The 14,146-nt window shown below is 62.2% G+C and overlaps 3 protein-coding genes across 3 annotated transcripts; 2 read left to right on the plus strand and 1 right to left on the minus strand.

Annotated features, from left to right (window-relative positions):
* Window positions 1-3,085: 3,085 nt before the first annotated feature.
* Window positions 3,086-7,331, plus strand: MFAP1 (microfibril associated protein 1). Its single transcript, XM_083870620.1, has 9 exons — window positions 3,086-3,237; window positions 3,351-3,570; window positions 4,159-4,291; window positions 4,596-4,783; window positions 5,212-5,320; window positions 5,391-5,551; window positions 5,797-5,956; window positions 6,418-6,507; window positions 6,631-7,331. The coding sequence occupies exons 1-9, from the start codon at window positions 3,159-3,161 to the stop codon at window positions 6,811-6,813; spliced, it is 1,323 nt and encodes a 440-aa protein (XP_083726746.1). The 5' UTR covers window positions 3,086-3,158; the 3' UTR covers window positions 6,814-7,331.
* A 349-nt stretch (window positions 7,332-7,680) lies between these two features.
* Window positions 7,681-8,707, minus strand: HYPK (huntingtin interacting protein K). The gene is made up of 4 exons (XM_083870865.1): window positions 8,517-8,707; window positions 8,306-8,361; window positions 8,027-8,078; window positions 7,681-7,849 (listed from the first exon to the last, which is right to left on the minus strand). Exons 1-4 carry the CDS (start codon window positions 8,700-8,702, stop codon window positions 7,754-7,756), a joined length of 390 nt encoding a protein of 129 aa, XP_083726991.1. The 5' UTR covers window positions 8,703-8,707; the 3' UTR covers window positions 7,681-7,753.
* On the plus strand, window positions 8,701-13,634 carry SERINC4 (serine incorporator 4; the record flags this gene model as incomplete). Its single annotated transcript, XM_083870678.1, has 13 exons — window positions 8,701-9,127; window positions 9,956-10,011; window positions 10,552-10,683; window positions 11,092-11,270; window positions 11,355-11,434; window positions 11,529-11,622; window positions 11,685-11,896; window positions 12,165-12,260; window positions 12,332-12,458; window positions 12,677-12,749; window positions 12,871-12,922; window positions 13,002-13,158; window positions 13,418-13,634. The coding sequence occupies 13 exons, from the start codon at window positions 8,701-8,703 to the stop codon at window positions 13,632-13,634; spliced, it is 1,902 nt and encodes a 633-aa protein (XP_083726804.1).
* Window positions 13,635-14,146: the final 512 nt, after the last annotated feature.

Raw genomic sequence — 14,146 nt, forward strand, 5'->3', positions numbered from 1 at the left:
AGGCCCTTTGGTGCCCAGGGAGCTGGGACTGCCGTGGCCAGGCAGGATCTGTGCTCCACAAGGTCATGCTGGCTCCAGCAGCTCTATTCATCTCTGACTCCCAGACAAAACATCTCACTGTAGCCACACGCAGGGACTCAGGCCCAGCCCAAACACCCTGACCTTGTCCTGCAGACACAAACAGCAGCTGCTCAAGGTGGGTTCTGTAACTATCTGCCTTAGGCTTTGTCAGCAGCAGTCCTAACACTGGCAAGGTATTGATGCACAGCCTAGTCTGGCTCTGCCCCTGCCCTGTGCTGTGGAATGTGCCCTTCCATCACCTGCCCTGTGACAGCACCCTGTCATCACCTGCTGTACAGGTGCAGGGATATCCTTGCTCAGCCTAACTCTATAAAGTGCCTGTGGCACTTGGGGTGCTCCACACAAGTGACACACACAGGAAGACAAGCACACATGGGCAGGGAATACCAGGCTAGGAGCCCACCTGCAGCCCAGCAGAAGGAATGCCATGTGCCCATGGGCTTTGGTGGGCTGGGGAGGGGGTGCTCACAAACACGGACACACAAGCCCAGCCCAAAGAGCAGCAGGTGTGGCTGGCACAGCACTGAGGGGCAGACTGGCCCATGCCCCAGGCTCACTCATGGAATGGCTGCCAGCCTTCCATGGCCTCACACCACATGCAGGAACCCCCTGGCTCAGCCTCATGAAGTGCCTCCCACGCCAATGCAGCCCAGCTGCCAATTGCCAAGATATCAGCAGCCACTGTGCTGGGGAAAGGGAACACGGGGCAAAGAGACTTCACAGTGAAGGGTGTCTTCCTGCCATGACCTCCAGCACCTGGAGCCACAGAACTGAGCCAGGCTTGAAGACACTTCCCTGTTTGCCCAGGTCTTTAGTTTTGCTTCACTGGAATGGGACAGTATGTGCTTTGTGTGCAATCTCCAGGCTTCCCTTTTAGCTGCTGTGGCCAACTGCTCCTCCAAGTCCTGTTAAAGCTTATTCCTTGCCACGTGGCACAGGACTGACCAGGTGGGGACACACTGTGACAACCCTCAACGTTAACAGAGTGGGTGCTCTGGTTGTTATCTAGGTGCAAAGACTGGAATCACACCAACGAGCACACAGATCCATACTTGCTTGTCCCTGGCAGAGGCTGTAGGTGCTGTAGGATTATAAAGGTGCTGTAGGATTATAAAGGCACCGATGCCTCCATGGCTCCACCATCTTCAGGGCATCAAGGGAGCCCTGTAAACCCTGTCTCATGCAGGGACACACTGAAGCAGAGCTCTGGGACAGAAACAGGTCTGTTTGGAGGGCACTGCTGGGACACCCTTCCCCATAACTAGAGCAAGAACTGAGTCAGGATGCCAGGCACAGCCAGCTGGTGCTGCAAGGGGCTGGGCCCACCTGCCCCCATGCCTGGGGCAGCCGGCCCTGCCTGCAGCCCAGCCAGATTGTGGTCACCCAACTGGATCTGCCCAGCTCTGGCACCTCTGTAGGCCAAGGAGAGCCCTCCAGAAGAGAGTCAGCCTCCATGGTGGCCTTGGGACCTCTGCAGCCAATTCTGGGACCAGACCAGGGTGGTACTGCTGCCAAAAATTGATTCTGCTCTCCCCTGAACTGGCTGCAGGAGATGCTGCCAGAGGAATGTCTCCCAGCCCAGACCAAGAACACCAAAAGAAAAATACTTCCGTGCACTCCCTTAGGGATTGTGCTCCAGTGCTGACCCACCAAGTGGAAAAGCATATGTGCATTGGGCTTTCCTGGCTGACAGAGCTGGCCTCACCCCACACAGCCTCTGCCACATGGGAGTACCTGCTCTGCTACTGCCAGTGAACTGTTAACGCATGGCTCTGCCCCCCTGCTTCCTAAATTTCCCTGCCAGCAAGCAGATTTCATGGATGATAAAACCTCTTCCTTTCTTCGTAGAAGGCGGCAGATGTGGCTGTAGTGGCTTGTGGCAGAGTTTTACCCAGTTTAAGAGAAACGATTATCTTGTGCAGCAGGATGCGCGCACAGGACATCCCGTGCCAGCCACTTGCTCCGACGCTGTGAAACCTCACACTCCTCGGAAGCTGAGACGTGCTGACACAGGCAGCCTACAGAAAACCCCCTACGGAGCGGCCGTGGCCGCAGCCTTTCCCCACAGACGCTTTACCACACCCACGGCAGCTAGCGGGATTCCCAGGAGCTCCGCGGGCCTTGCCGAGCAGCACAGCAGAGGTCGTGCCCCAGGGCAGCAACCACAGCTCCTGGCGCTGGCCAGGCCGAGGGCTGCGGGGGCAGGCGGCTATTTGTCCTCGCTGCCCGGGAGGCGGGGAGACAGACACCAGCACTGGGGCTCGGTGGGGCAGAGCAGAAGACAGGGGCTAGGGCCGGCTCTGGCTGTTGGCAGCAAAGGCGGACGGCCTCCCCCGCCGCGCTGCAGGGAGGAACCGCTCGGCTTCGGCCGCAGCCACGGGCACAAACCCCGCTCTGCCCCGAGCGGCAGCGGGCACAGCACAGACACACCGGCCCCACTGTGCGCCACAGCGAGCAGCGGTTTTCTCAGGCTGTGCGAGGGGAATTCGGCACAGGAATTTGCCAGACACGGGACGTTCCCCCAGCTCAGCGCGTCACGGGTGACCCCGAGCGCTCGGTGCTCCAGCAGCGGCCGATCAGATCCGGCCCCGCACCAACACTCCCTCCACAGAGGGCGGGCGGCAGCAAGGCACGGCCGGGCCCGCGGCTCCAGCGCCGTTTAGACACGGAGACAGGGCAGAGCTCTATCGCGGCGCTGCCCGGTGCCCCCGCCGCCCGAGGGCCGCTGGGCCGGTGCCCCGCCCTGAGGCCTCCTGGGGGACCCCGCGCCGAGCGGGAAGGAACAGAGCCTCTCCCGGCCGCAGGAGGATGGCGGAACGAGCGGGGACTCCCCCTGCTCCCCAGCCCAGGGCCCGGTTCAGCCCTCGCGGGGCCCAAACGCAGCCCCGGGAGCGGAGCCCGAGCCGCGCTCCCTGCGCCCCCGGCAGTGACCGCGGGCCCTGCGTCACTTCCGGACCCCGGCGCGGTTCCGGTCGCGGCGGAAGCGACAGAGGTTCCGGTTCCGGGTGGCCGCTCGAGGCGCCGTTGTCCGCGGCCCCGCTCGGCCCGGCCCGGCCCGTTCTCCGCCCGCCGCCACCATGTCGGTCCCCAGCGCCCTCATGAAGCAGCCGCCGATCCAGTCCACGGCGGGCGCCGTGCCCGTCCGCAATGAGAAGGGTGAGCCGGGGCGCCGGGGCTCGGCGGGGGGGGCGCGGGGCCGGGGCCGGGGCCGGGGCCGGGGCGGCCGGGGCGCGGGGTCGAGACCCCCGGTGACGGCCCGGCGCCCGCAGGCGAGCTGTCCATGGAGAAGGTGAAAGTGAAGCGGTATGTGTCGGGCAAGCGGCCCGACTACGCGCCCATGGAGTCCTCGGAGGAGGAGGACGAGGAGTTCCAGTTCATCAAGAAGGCGAAGGAGCAAGAGGTCGAGCCCGAGGAGCAAGAGGAGGAACTGGCCAACGACCCCCGGCTCCGGCGCCTCCAGAACCGCATCGCCGAGGACGTGGAGGAGCGGTGAGTGCTGGGTCAGGCAAGAGCTGAGCCCTGTTTACCTCTCTGGGGCTGGGACTCTGCTCTGCTCTGCTACAGGGAGAAGCTGCACAGGGCAGGAGCTGGGAGCATTGTCCAGGCAGTGCAGGAGTGTCTGTGGCTTCCCATATCCACACTGCACTGTGCCTGGGACTGATTTCCAACCAGGAGCCAGCCAGGGGGAGCCCATGTCCAAGCGTGTTTGGGTGGATGGTAGCAAAAACAGGCTCCAAAATAGAAATTAGTGCAGCGTGCTGAGGCTCAGGGTAGTGAGGAGGATGATGTCTCATGAAATGTACTCTGGGCAGGGAGCACTGTTTGTCTCCTGTGGAGCTGCTGTTGGTTTTGTTTCCACTAACAATGAGCCTTCTCATTGGGAACTCCACTTTACTTTGAAGGGAAGAGCTGCCATTGCCCAGACACTGCAATTTTCTGGGAGAGAACGTATCAGTTCTGGCCAGTTTGGCAGTCCCAGAGCTTACCATGGCCTTGTGATTTGTGATTTGTGAACAGTCACTTTCCTGCAGCCCCCTTACGTCCCAAGTGCTGTGCATTAACTGGGGGCTCTTGCAGGCTGGCACGACACCGCAAGATTGTGGAACCTGAAGTGGTTGGGGACAGCGACTCGGAGGTGGAGGGGGGAGAAGCTTGGCGCCTGGAACGGGAGGACACCAGCGAAGAGGAAGAAGAAGAGATCGATGATGAGGTGTGTTTGCAGAGCCAGATAATGGGCCTAGGAAAGCTGGAAGGGGGCACAGGCTGGAACAGCCCTTTGCATGGATATGTGAGCTGTCTGATGTATCTGGACAAGTGTCACACCTAGCTGTGATTTAACTGGTGGGTCCCACCATCCTCTGGCATGGGACAGTACACTGGGGGAGGCCACACCACGTCCAGAGAGGCAGGTGCACCTTCTCAAAGCCAACACTCCAGACATGACGTGTGTCTCATAGGAGAGAGAGAAGTGGTGGCAGGCTGGCCTCTGACTGGTCTGTGCTTGTCCCCAATAGGAGATCGAGCGTCGGCGTGGGATGATGCGTCAGCGAGCACAGGAGAGGAAAACTGAGGAGATGGAAGTGATGGAGTTGGAAGATGAGGGCCGGTCTGGAGAAGAGTCTGAGTCAGAGTCCGAGTATGAGGAGTACACAGACAGCGAAGATGAAATGGAGCCACGTCTCAAACCAGTCTTTATCCGCAAGTAGGTGATGCAAGTGTGTGGACTGGCCCTGGATCGTGGTGGTCAGAAGCCGGGGCCCAAGGAGACCTTGCTGCCATGGTCTCTTCTTACTGTGAGGAAACCATTCACCTCCTTGGGGTAGGATGGGGTGGTCAGTGCCTGGCAGGGCACAGCTAGGGAGCAAGGGACAATCCCTGCACCCACAGCCCCATATCAGTTGCCTTGGGTTGCTGTGGGATCAGGGTGTGAAGTGTGACCAGAGCCCTTGGGCAAGGTCCATACAGTGGCAAAGGGACGTGGTAGTCCCCAGAAAGGGGAGAGCCCCAGGAATTGACCTGTCCTTGGAGAGGACAAAGGCTGAAAGCAGCTGCAGTGTGGGAGCCAGTGAGAGGCTGAGCCACTGCACTGGCTGACGGGAGGGCTGAAGGCTGTTGTGGTCCTGCTCTCAGGAAGGACCGGATCACAGTTCAGGAGAGAGAAGCAGAAGCCCTGAAGCAGAAGGAGCTGGAGCAGGAGGCAAAGAGGATGGCAGAGGAGAGGCGCAAGTACACGCTTAAGGTGCAGAGAGGTGGGGTGGGGGCTGGAGGGGGCAGGCACTGCAGCAAGCTTAGCTTGGACTTCACTGCAGATTGTAGAAGAAGAAGCAAAGAAGGAGCTGGAGGAGAACAAGCGCTCTCTGGCAGCACTGGATGCACTCGATACAGATGATGAGAACGATGAGGAGGAGTATGAGGCCTGGAAGGTCCGTGAGCTGAAACGTATCAAACGAGACCGTGAAGAACGAGAGGCGTAAGTATTGTCTGGTAGACAGGAGGCTGAGAGCCCACAGGCAGTTGAAGCACCTTTTCTTCCCGCTGCCCTTTGGCAGCAGGGTCCCAGCTGGACTAAATGCCCAGAGCCCCTCCTGCCCACCCTTGGGGTGCCTTTGGTCCCCAGCAGTAAATGTGTGAACTCTCAGGTGGTAGCTGGTGACAGCCTCTCTCCCAGGAGGTGCTAAGGGAACACAGGGTCTCAGGGGCTTTTCTCCCTCCCAGCATGGAGAAGGAGAAGGCAGAGATCGAGCGTATGCGGAACCTGACAGAGGAGGAGCGCCGGGCCGAGCTCCGGGCCAACGGCAAAGTCATCACCAACAAGGCAGTGAAGGGCAAATACAAATTCCTGCAGAAGTACTACCACCGTGGTGCCTTCTTCATGGTGAGTGTGCCGAGGGTCAGGCATGGCTGCAGGTGTGAGACTGCAGGGCCACCTTTTCCCTGTGGGGAGCCTCCCTTCTCCCACAGTGCCCTGGGGCTGGGGGTGCCCTAGACCAAGAGCCACCTTCAGGGGCAGCATGGGGCTAAAGCTGGCCCAGAGTGACCTCACCAGAGCACGTCACGTTGGGGGTTCCCAGTTGAAATGGTGCTGAAGCTGCAGAGCTGTCCCTGTGCTGCTGTTTGGGCTGACAGACCCAGCCAGGACCTAGTCACCTCTGCATGGGCCACTGGAGAAGCAGATTGGGGAACAGTGCTCACATCCCCCACTCCAGCAGGAGTTAATAGGGCTGCAAATACTGTGGCAGCCCTGGCAGAGCAGCAATATGACCTTTGGGCAGCTTCTCCCACTGCTGCCAAAACTTGCTGGAACTTTTTGGGCTGAGCAGGTGTTTCCTCCTGCAGGATGAGGATGAGGAGGTGTACAAGAGAGACTTCAGTGCTCCAACCCTTGAGGACCACTTCAACAAGACCATCCTGCCCAAAGTCATGCAGGTGGGTGTGTGCTGGCAGAGGGTGCCCAGCCCATATGCCAAGGGGTGGGAGTTCTGGGCAGAGGGGAGCAGCAGGTCCTGCATCCCCCCTGAGCAGCTGCTCACAAGTTCTTCTGCTCCCCAGGTCAAGAACTTTGGGCGCTCGGGGCGGACGAAGTACACACACTTGGTGGACCAGGACACCACCTCCTTTGACTCTGCCTGGGGCCAGGAGAGTGCACAGAACACCAAGTTCTTTAAGCAGAAGGCAGCAGGGGTGCGGGACGTCTTTGAGAGACCCTCGGCCAAGAAAAGAAAATCAACCTAAGGGCACGGGCAGGAGGGTCTGGTTTGGCTGATGCTGGCAGGAGGGCGCTGCTCTGTCAGCTGCCAGAGCCTGGGAAGGGCCAGAAGGGACATGTTCCAGGACTCCTGTGATGGCAAACCCTTCCCCTGCCTGTACCATGCCTACCCTGATGAGGTGTCCCACTCCCCGTGCTGAGCAGACCTGATGGGTTCCCTGCCCATGCAACGTGGAGGATGATGGCCTGTGGTGCTAGCCAGGCTGGTGGCCACACAATGTCCCAGCAGTGGCCACTGTGGAGCTTTGGCAGTGCCTGGCACATTGCAGCAGCACTCCTGGCTCCAGCACGTTCACTTCTGGAAGAATTACAGGACTTTTGCACCTATGTGGTCTATAACCCCTTGCTTGTACTGTCCCTGGTGTCAGTCTGGGCCCTGTTTTGGGGTGGTCAGCAGTGACCCCCATCTCATCACCATGGTCCTGCAGGGCTTGGCTTTTCTACCTGTGTGGGGTGGGAGGGTTTGATTAAAGACTTGATTTTCTTACACAGTCTGGCCCCACTTTTCTTAGAGACATGGCCATCCTATTGTGTGCCTTCCCTGTGAGTCATGGGGAGCTGGGGCAGCACAGGAGGCTCCAGCCTGGCAGGGCATGCATGATCAGCTGTCATCACTGCCTCAGGCCTGTGCCTGTGCCTGTCCAGCCTGTGCTGCCCCAGGCTCAGAGATTAAAACAGGGGAGAGCAGCACGTCTCAGTGCTCTGGCAGGTCACTTTGTCCTGCTTCAGTCACAGGGGTGCTCAGCTGGCACTGCCAACACAGTGCCACATGGCTGGGCCCCACCGTGCACTCAGGGGTACGTGTTCAGTGTTCACACTGCGCAGACCACAAAGACAGCCCAGTCCCACCAGCGCCTTTATTGGAACAGCAAGAGAACCGTGCCTGGCAGCCCGTGGCCTCCCAGCTCAGTTGGTGAGGGTGATGAGAGCCTCCACCACGTTGCCCATGTGCTCGCGCAGGCTGCGCTCCGCCGCGGCCCGGGATATTTCCATCTCCGTCATCTGCAGAGAAACAGCCACGGCCCCGTGCAGCATCCGCAGGGCCCCCGGGCCGGGTGGGGACACGGGGACACCGGACCTGCCTCAGGGCAGGCATGCACCGGCCTCCTCCGGGGGTGCCGTTTCACACCCAAGATCTGGGACGTGTCACCGCCTGCCTGGGGTCCTGCCCCTACTCACAATCAGCTCTAGATCCTCCTTCTTGATGGTCACTTTTGCCAGTTCTTTCTCCCTACAACAAGAGATGGACAAAGCTCCGGTGACCGACGGCCCCGCTGGCCGCTGCCCCGGGGCTCCCTCGGCCGTGGGGCAGCGGGAACGACCCCTCGGAGCGCCGTGGGGCTGGAGGGGCCGGGGAAGGGCCGGGATGGCACGCAGGGGAGCGGATGCCTTGGGTCGTGTCTCGAGTGGTGAAAAGCTGCAAGACAGGCACTGCAAGGAGCGAAGGCAGACGGTTACCTCTCCTGCTTGGCTTTCTGCTCCCGCGACCTCCGGTCTCCGATCACCGACATGGCCTGCCAGAACGAGCGCGGTCACCGGCGGCACGGGCACCGGCACCGGCACCGGCACCGGGACGGCCGTGCAGACGCGGAGGTCAGCGCCCGGCTCGGCCCCGCCGCAGGCAGCGCCCGGCCTCCCACCCTGGCCCGGTCCCGTCCCGCCGCCGCACCGTCTCCAGGTTGGAGCTCTGGATCTCCTTCTCCTCCGCGTAGTCCGTGACGCGCTCCAGGTCCGCCGCGCCGCTGTCGTGCTTCCGCGGCTTCTCGGCCGCGCGCCCGCCCGCCCCATCGCTGCCGCCGCCGGACCCGTTCGGCTCCGTCTCCAGCTCCAGCTCCACGTCCCCCTCCGCCGCCATGCCGCCGCCGCGCCGCCGCTTCCGGTCACGTGCGCCGCCGCCGGAACCGGCCGTGGGCGGGGCCGGCGCCGCCCTCAGCCCGGCCCGGCCCAGGCCCGGCCCCGCCGCACGGACCGAGCAGCGCTCCCGGGGTTCTCGGGGCTGCGGGCAGCGCTCCCGGGGGATTTCGGGGCTCCGGGCACCGCTCCCGGGCTCTCGGGGCTGCGGGCAGGCCGGAGACAGCACTGCCGGCACTCCCGGGCTGTCGGCCGGGGCGCGGAGCCAGGCCGGGCGGGCACAGCCTCACCGCTGCCCGCGAGTGCCCCCTGGCGGTAACCGGGACTGCCGGGCCAGCGGCCCCGGTGTGGCTCCACCGCTGCCACACGGACGGTGGAGCGAGGCGGGCCGCAGCGGGGCCCTGGCCGGGTCTCCGGGCGCTGCCGGAGGCGAGAGGCGGCCGGGCTGTGGCCGGGGGTGCCCGGGCCCCGGTCCTGCCCCACGGCCCCGCCGCTCCCCTCTGTCACCCCTGCCCTTAGAGGGGCAACACGCTGGGACGTGGTGCGGACCTTCACAGAGGACAGCAGGCAGCAGCAGCAGCAGGTCAAACATGGAAGGCTCTTTATTATCTGACTCCAATAGCTTATATACATTTTGTACAGAGGGCCAAGACTGGCCCAAGGAGGTCACAACCTCCTGACCCCATTGGTCACTGTGACCATCAGTCAAATTCTCCTCTCAGAGAACAAGAATGCAAAACACACAGATAAATTCTAAGAATACAATATTGTTTACATGAAGCAGCCTGAGAAGCTGCTGCAAAGACTCAAACACTTGAAACCAAAAAATGCAAAAACAACACCCCTCGTGCACGCGCCTCACATGTCACCCACCCGCGGGATGGGGACCCCGCGCCCCCCGGGCCGGGTGTGCCCCGAGCGGTGTGAGGGAGCGGGGACAGGGGACAGTGTCAGGGGTCACGGGGGCAGTCCCAGGGGACACGGGGGTCGGTGTCAGGGGACACGGGGGCAGTGCCAGGGGACACGGGGGGCAGTGTCAGGGGACACGGGGTCAGTGCCAGGGGACACGGGGGTCGGTGTCAGGGGACACGGGGGTCGGTGTCAGGGGACACGGGGTCAGTGTCACCGCCGCTGCCCCGGCCTCTGCCGTGTCAGGGCTCTCCAGCACAATGCCTGAACGGCTGTGGAGCACCTGAAGAAAGGTGACGCCAGGCCCAGTGCAGAGCCCCCTGTGTGTATCCCCTTGCTTGTCTCCAGCTGCTGCAGATCCTGGGGCATCCCCAGACCCGCTGGATCTGCCTCATGCCGTCCCAGTGAGGTCCCTATGTCCCTTGGGTGCCTCTGTGCCCAACCAGGGCTGCTCCAGCCCTCCACTAAAGTGACATCCCCGGCCCCTCCACACAGCTGTATGTACTGCTCTGGGATCAGGGAGACACCATGTGCAGCCCCCATGTGCCCCTCATGCAAGCTCATGTCCAGGCCTGGCCCTGCCCAAGGAGGGACTGGGGTCTGGGCAGGGATGCCCACAGCCAGGAGTCACTGCACAGTGCCCATGGAGCAGCCCAGGGGTGGCTGTCTGGAGGGAACAGCGAGCAGATGGCAGGGCGGGCCGAGCTGACAATCCCCTAATCCCATCACTGCTGCTGCGGGGGCTGAGCAGAGCCGAGCCGGGCCATGGCGGGCACAGGGGCACACGGACACCTCCTGCACCCGCTGCTCCTGCAGGTGGGACTTGGGGTCTGGTGGGGCTGGGAGCGAGGCTGGGAGCGTGGCTGGGTGGGGTGGGGTGTGCTGGGCCAGGCATGGGAACAGTGCTGGCCCCCTGGGATCCCCACTGACCGTGCCCCCCCCAGCTCTGCTGCAGCTGTCACGGGCTCCGCGTGTCCACGAGCACGCGTATCCTCTACACGCTCCTGCACGTCCTGGCCTCTGCCGTGTGCTGCCTCATGCTGTCCCGCACCGTGGCCCAGGCGATCTCTGAGAAGGTGATGGAGGGAATTGGGACACCCAGGGTGCTGGGAGTGTTGGGGGTCCCAAGGGTGCTGGGGGGCTCAAAGGTACCATGAGTTATTGGGGTACTGGGGTGCCAGGCACCTCAGGGCACCCAGGGTCGTGCAGGGGAGTACTGGCTATGCCAGAATTGCCAGGGACATCAGGAGCACTGGGATTCTGGGGATGCTGGGACAGTAACAGGGCTGCTGGTATGCCAAGGGGGAAGGGACCCTGCCAGAGATGCAGGATTTGCCTGGTGTGCTGGGGGTCTCAGTGTATGGGGGAAGGTATTGGAAACGGTGGGAATATTGAAAGCTTGGATGTGCTCGATGCTGTGGGCACTGGGGGGTGCTGGGTGGACAAACCAGCAGCCTTGTCCCATCAACCACCGTGCCTGCCAGGTGCCCTTCTCAGTGGTGCTGTGCCAACACCTGCCCGGGGGCAGAGACTGTGAGCAGCTGGTGGGTTCCTCAGCCGTGTACCGGGTCTGTTTTGGCACTGCCTGCTTCCACCTGGCACAGGCTGCCCTGCTGCTCAACGTGCGCTCCAGCTCTGACTGCCGCGCGCAGCTCCACAACGGGTAAGGACAGGCCACGGGGCTGGGAGAGGTGTCCCGGGGTGGGGCTGTCAGGGGCTCTGTCCTACTGATGTTAACTGCCTGCAGGTTCTGGTTCCTGAAGCTGCTGGTGCTGGTGGGCCTCTGGGCTGCCAGCTTCTTCATCCCTGAGGACAACTTCATCCAAGGTGTGTCCCCCACCCTGTCTGAGCTGGCACCTTGGGGACCCCTTTTGGCCCCCACCTACCCTGTGCCATCTCTACCTCTGCCCTATTCCCCCAGCCTGGCACTACACAGGTGTCTGTGGGGGCTTCGCCTTCATCCTCATCCAGCTGGTGCTGATCACGGCCTTTGCACACACGTGGAACAAGAACTGGTGAGTGCCGGGGTGCCGGGTGGGAACTTGCCCACTGCCACTGCTCATCCACTCTTCCGCAGGCTGACGGGAGCTGCGCAGGACAAGCGCTGGTATCTGGCTGTGCTGCTGGCCACTGCCACCTTCTACACCCTTGCCTCTGCCGCCTTCTCCTTCCTCTACAAGTTCTACACCCACCCAGCCGCCTGCCACCTCAACAAAGCACTGCTTGCCATCAATGGCAGCCTCTGTGGCATCATGTCCTTCATCTCCATCACGCCGTGTGTGCGGCTCAGTGAGTATCACACAGCACAGCACGGTGGGGGCTGCGTGGCCAGCTGTGTCCTGGGCTGGGGGTGACTGTGGGCCCCAGCTCGGGGCCAGCACTCAGGCACTGGAGGAGAACCCAGCTCCCCAGGGTTCCCACTGGCCTTCCTATACCTTGGTGGAAGGCAATCGACAGGAGTGGCAGGAGGGGACTGCCCAGGGCCCACTCAGAGCCCCACCCACCAGCTCATTGCACTCCAGGAACTCCAATAACACCTCTGTCCCCTCTCTTGCAGAGCAGCCGCGGTCAGGGCTGCTGCAGTCCTCAATCATCAGCTGCTATGTGATGTACCTCACCTTCTCTGCACTGTCCAGCCGCCCCCCAGAGAGAGGTGGGTGTCCCTGTCCTCCACCAGCAGTCCCTGCCATGATGCACACCCTTCTCACCTCCACCTCCCTGCAGTGCTGTACAAGGGGCAGAACCTCACTGTCTGCTTCCCGGGGGTGCGGCAGGATGAGCTGCAGACAGAGGACACCACGGTGGCCGTGCTGGGTGCTGCTATCATGTATGCCTGCGTGCTCTTCGCATGGTGCGTGTGCCCTGCCCAGCCACAGCCTGCCCAACCAGCACCACAGGGGGGGACAGGGGCAGCCTGAGGGGTGACAAGAGCAGGTGGGGCACTGGTGGGTGGACAGGGGCAGCACAGCAGAGCTCCTGTGGCCGCTAGGAATCCATGGGGCAGGCTGGGAGCCTAGCACAGGGTGATGTGTGCCTGTGTTATGATTTCTGCCTCTCTCCTGAGCACAGCAATGAAGCCTCATACCTTGCTGAGATCTTTGGGCCCCTCTGGATGGTCAAAGTCTACAGCTTTGAGTTTAAAGTGAGTATGGATGCAGCTGTGCTCCATGTCCTCCTGCTACAGGCACCCCACCTGCCCTGGCATCAGGCAGGGCTCAGCCTGGCCACATGGCTGGGCAGTCACCACTCTGCTCTCCCTGCAGAACCCTTCCTGTTGCTTCTGCTGCCCTGAGAAGATGGAGGAGGAGCTGAGAGGTGAGTGCAGTGTCTGTGTGAGAGGGTGGGCAGAGCCTGTGTCCCAGCCTGGGAGTGCCATGCCCCCACACTCCTCCAGGAACGGACCAGACATGTGAACGAGTAGAGGAGAGTGCCAGGGGTCAGTTCATCATCCAGGACGAGCAGGACCGGGTGGTCTACAGCTACTCAGCTTTCCACTTTGTCTTCTTCCTTGCCTCGCTCTACGTTATGATGACACTCACCAACTGGTTCAGGTAGGGCTCTGTGCCGGGCTGTGATGGTATCACTGGGCTGGCACCTGCTGGGGATGCTCAGGGCTCTGTGCCCACAGACCTGCACTGCTCCAGTGGCAGCTGTGCAGTGCAGCAAGAAGGGCTGGAGGGCCCATGGCAGAAGGAGCATGCCCAGGGGCATGTGGCCACTGGGACACAGGGTGACCTGGTGGCTGCAGCTGGCACTGGAGCCCCCTGTGTTGGCATCCCTTGGGCACCCAGTCCTGCCCTCTCCCACCAGCTATGAGAATGCAGTGCTGGAGACCACCTTCACACACGGCAGCTGGTCAACCTTCTGGGTGAAGGCCTCCTCGTGCTGGGCTTGTGTCCTGCTCTACCTGTGGCTGCTGCTGAGCCCCTTCTGCCTCCACGGCTCCCCCCAGCACCGGCGCAGCAGCACAGGCCCACGCATCGTGCGGCGCCGGCGTGCTCCACAGCGCATCAACGTCTCCACATAGCCCCTGCCAGGACAAACTGCCAAGGGCTGGTCCCTGCTGCGCCCTGTGCCTGTGCCCTGGCCCTGCTTGGTCCTCCTGGCCTCCCCTGACGCCCTGTCCCAGGAGACAGCAGCATCTGAGAGCCTGAGGGGAACATGGGAGGTGGATGCTCTCAGGGATACAGGCCCTGTGGTGAGTCAGGGCTACCTAAAGGACCAGAGCAAGCTGGTGGCAGGTGCTCAGCCCACAGCCTGGTTGCCCTGGCCTCACTGAGTGCACTGGGGGAGCAGGGCTCTGCCCTGGCTGCTACTGCCATGGTGCATTCACTGTAAATACGTGCTTCAATACATTTTTATATAAAACTCTGAACTGAATCTGTGCCACTGCCCTGTGCAGGCTGCTGCCAGGGGAGAAGGTGTGAAACACCCCGAGTCAGCAGCACTACTGCAGGTCCCCGCAGAGCCTGGCCTGGGCGGAGGGGTTCTGCCAGACCCCTGTGCTGCTGGCAGTGCCAGTGCAGGCTGTCCTCTGGG

Source organism: Zosterops lateralis, assembly GCF_965231275.1.
Source record: "Zosterops lateralis genome assembly, chromosome: 13".
NCBI classification, from domain to species: domain Eukaryota; kingdom Metazoa; phylum Chordata; class Aves; order Passeriformes; family Zosteropidae; genus Zosterops; species Zosterops lateralis.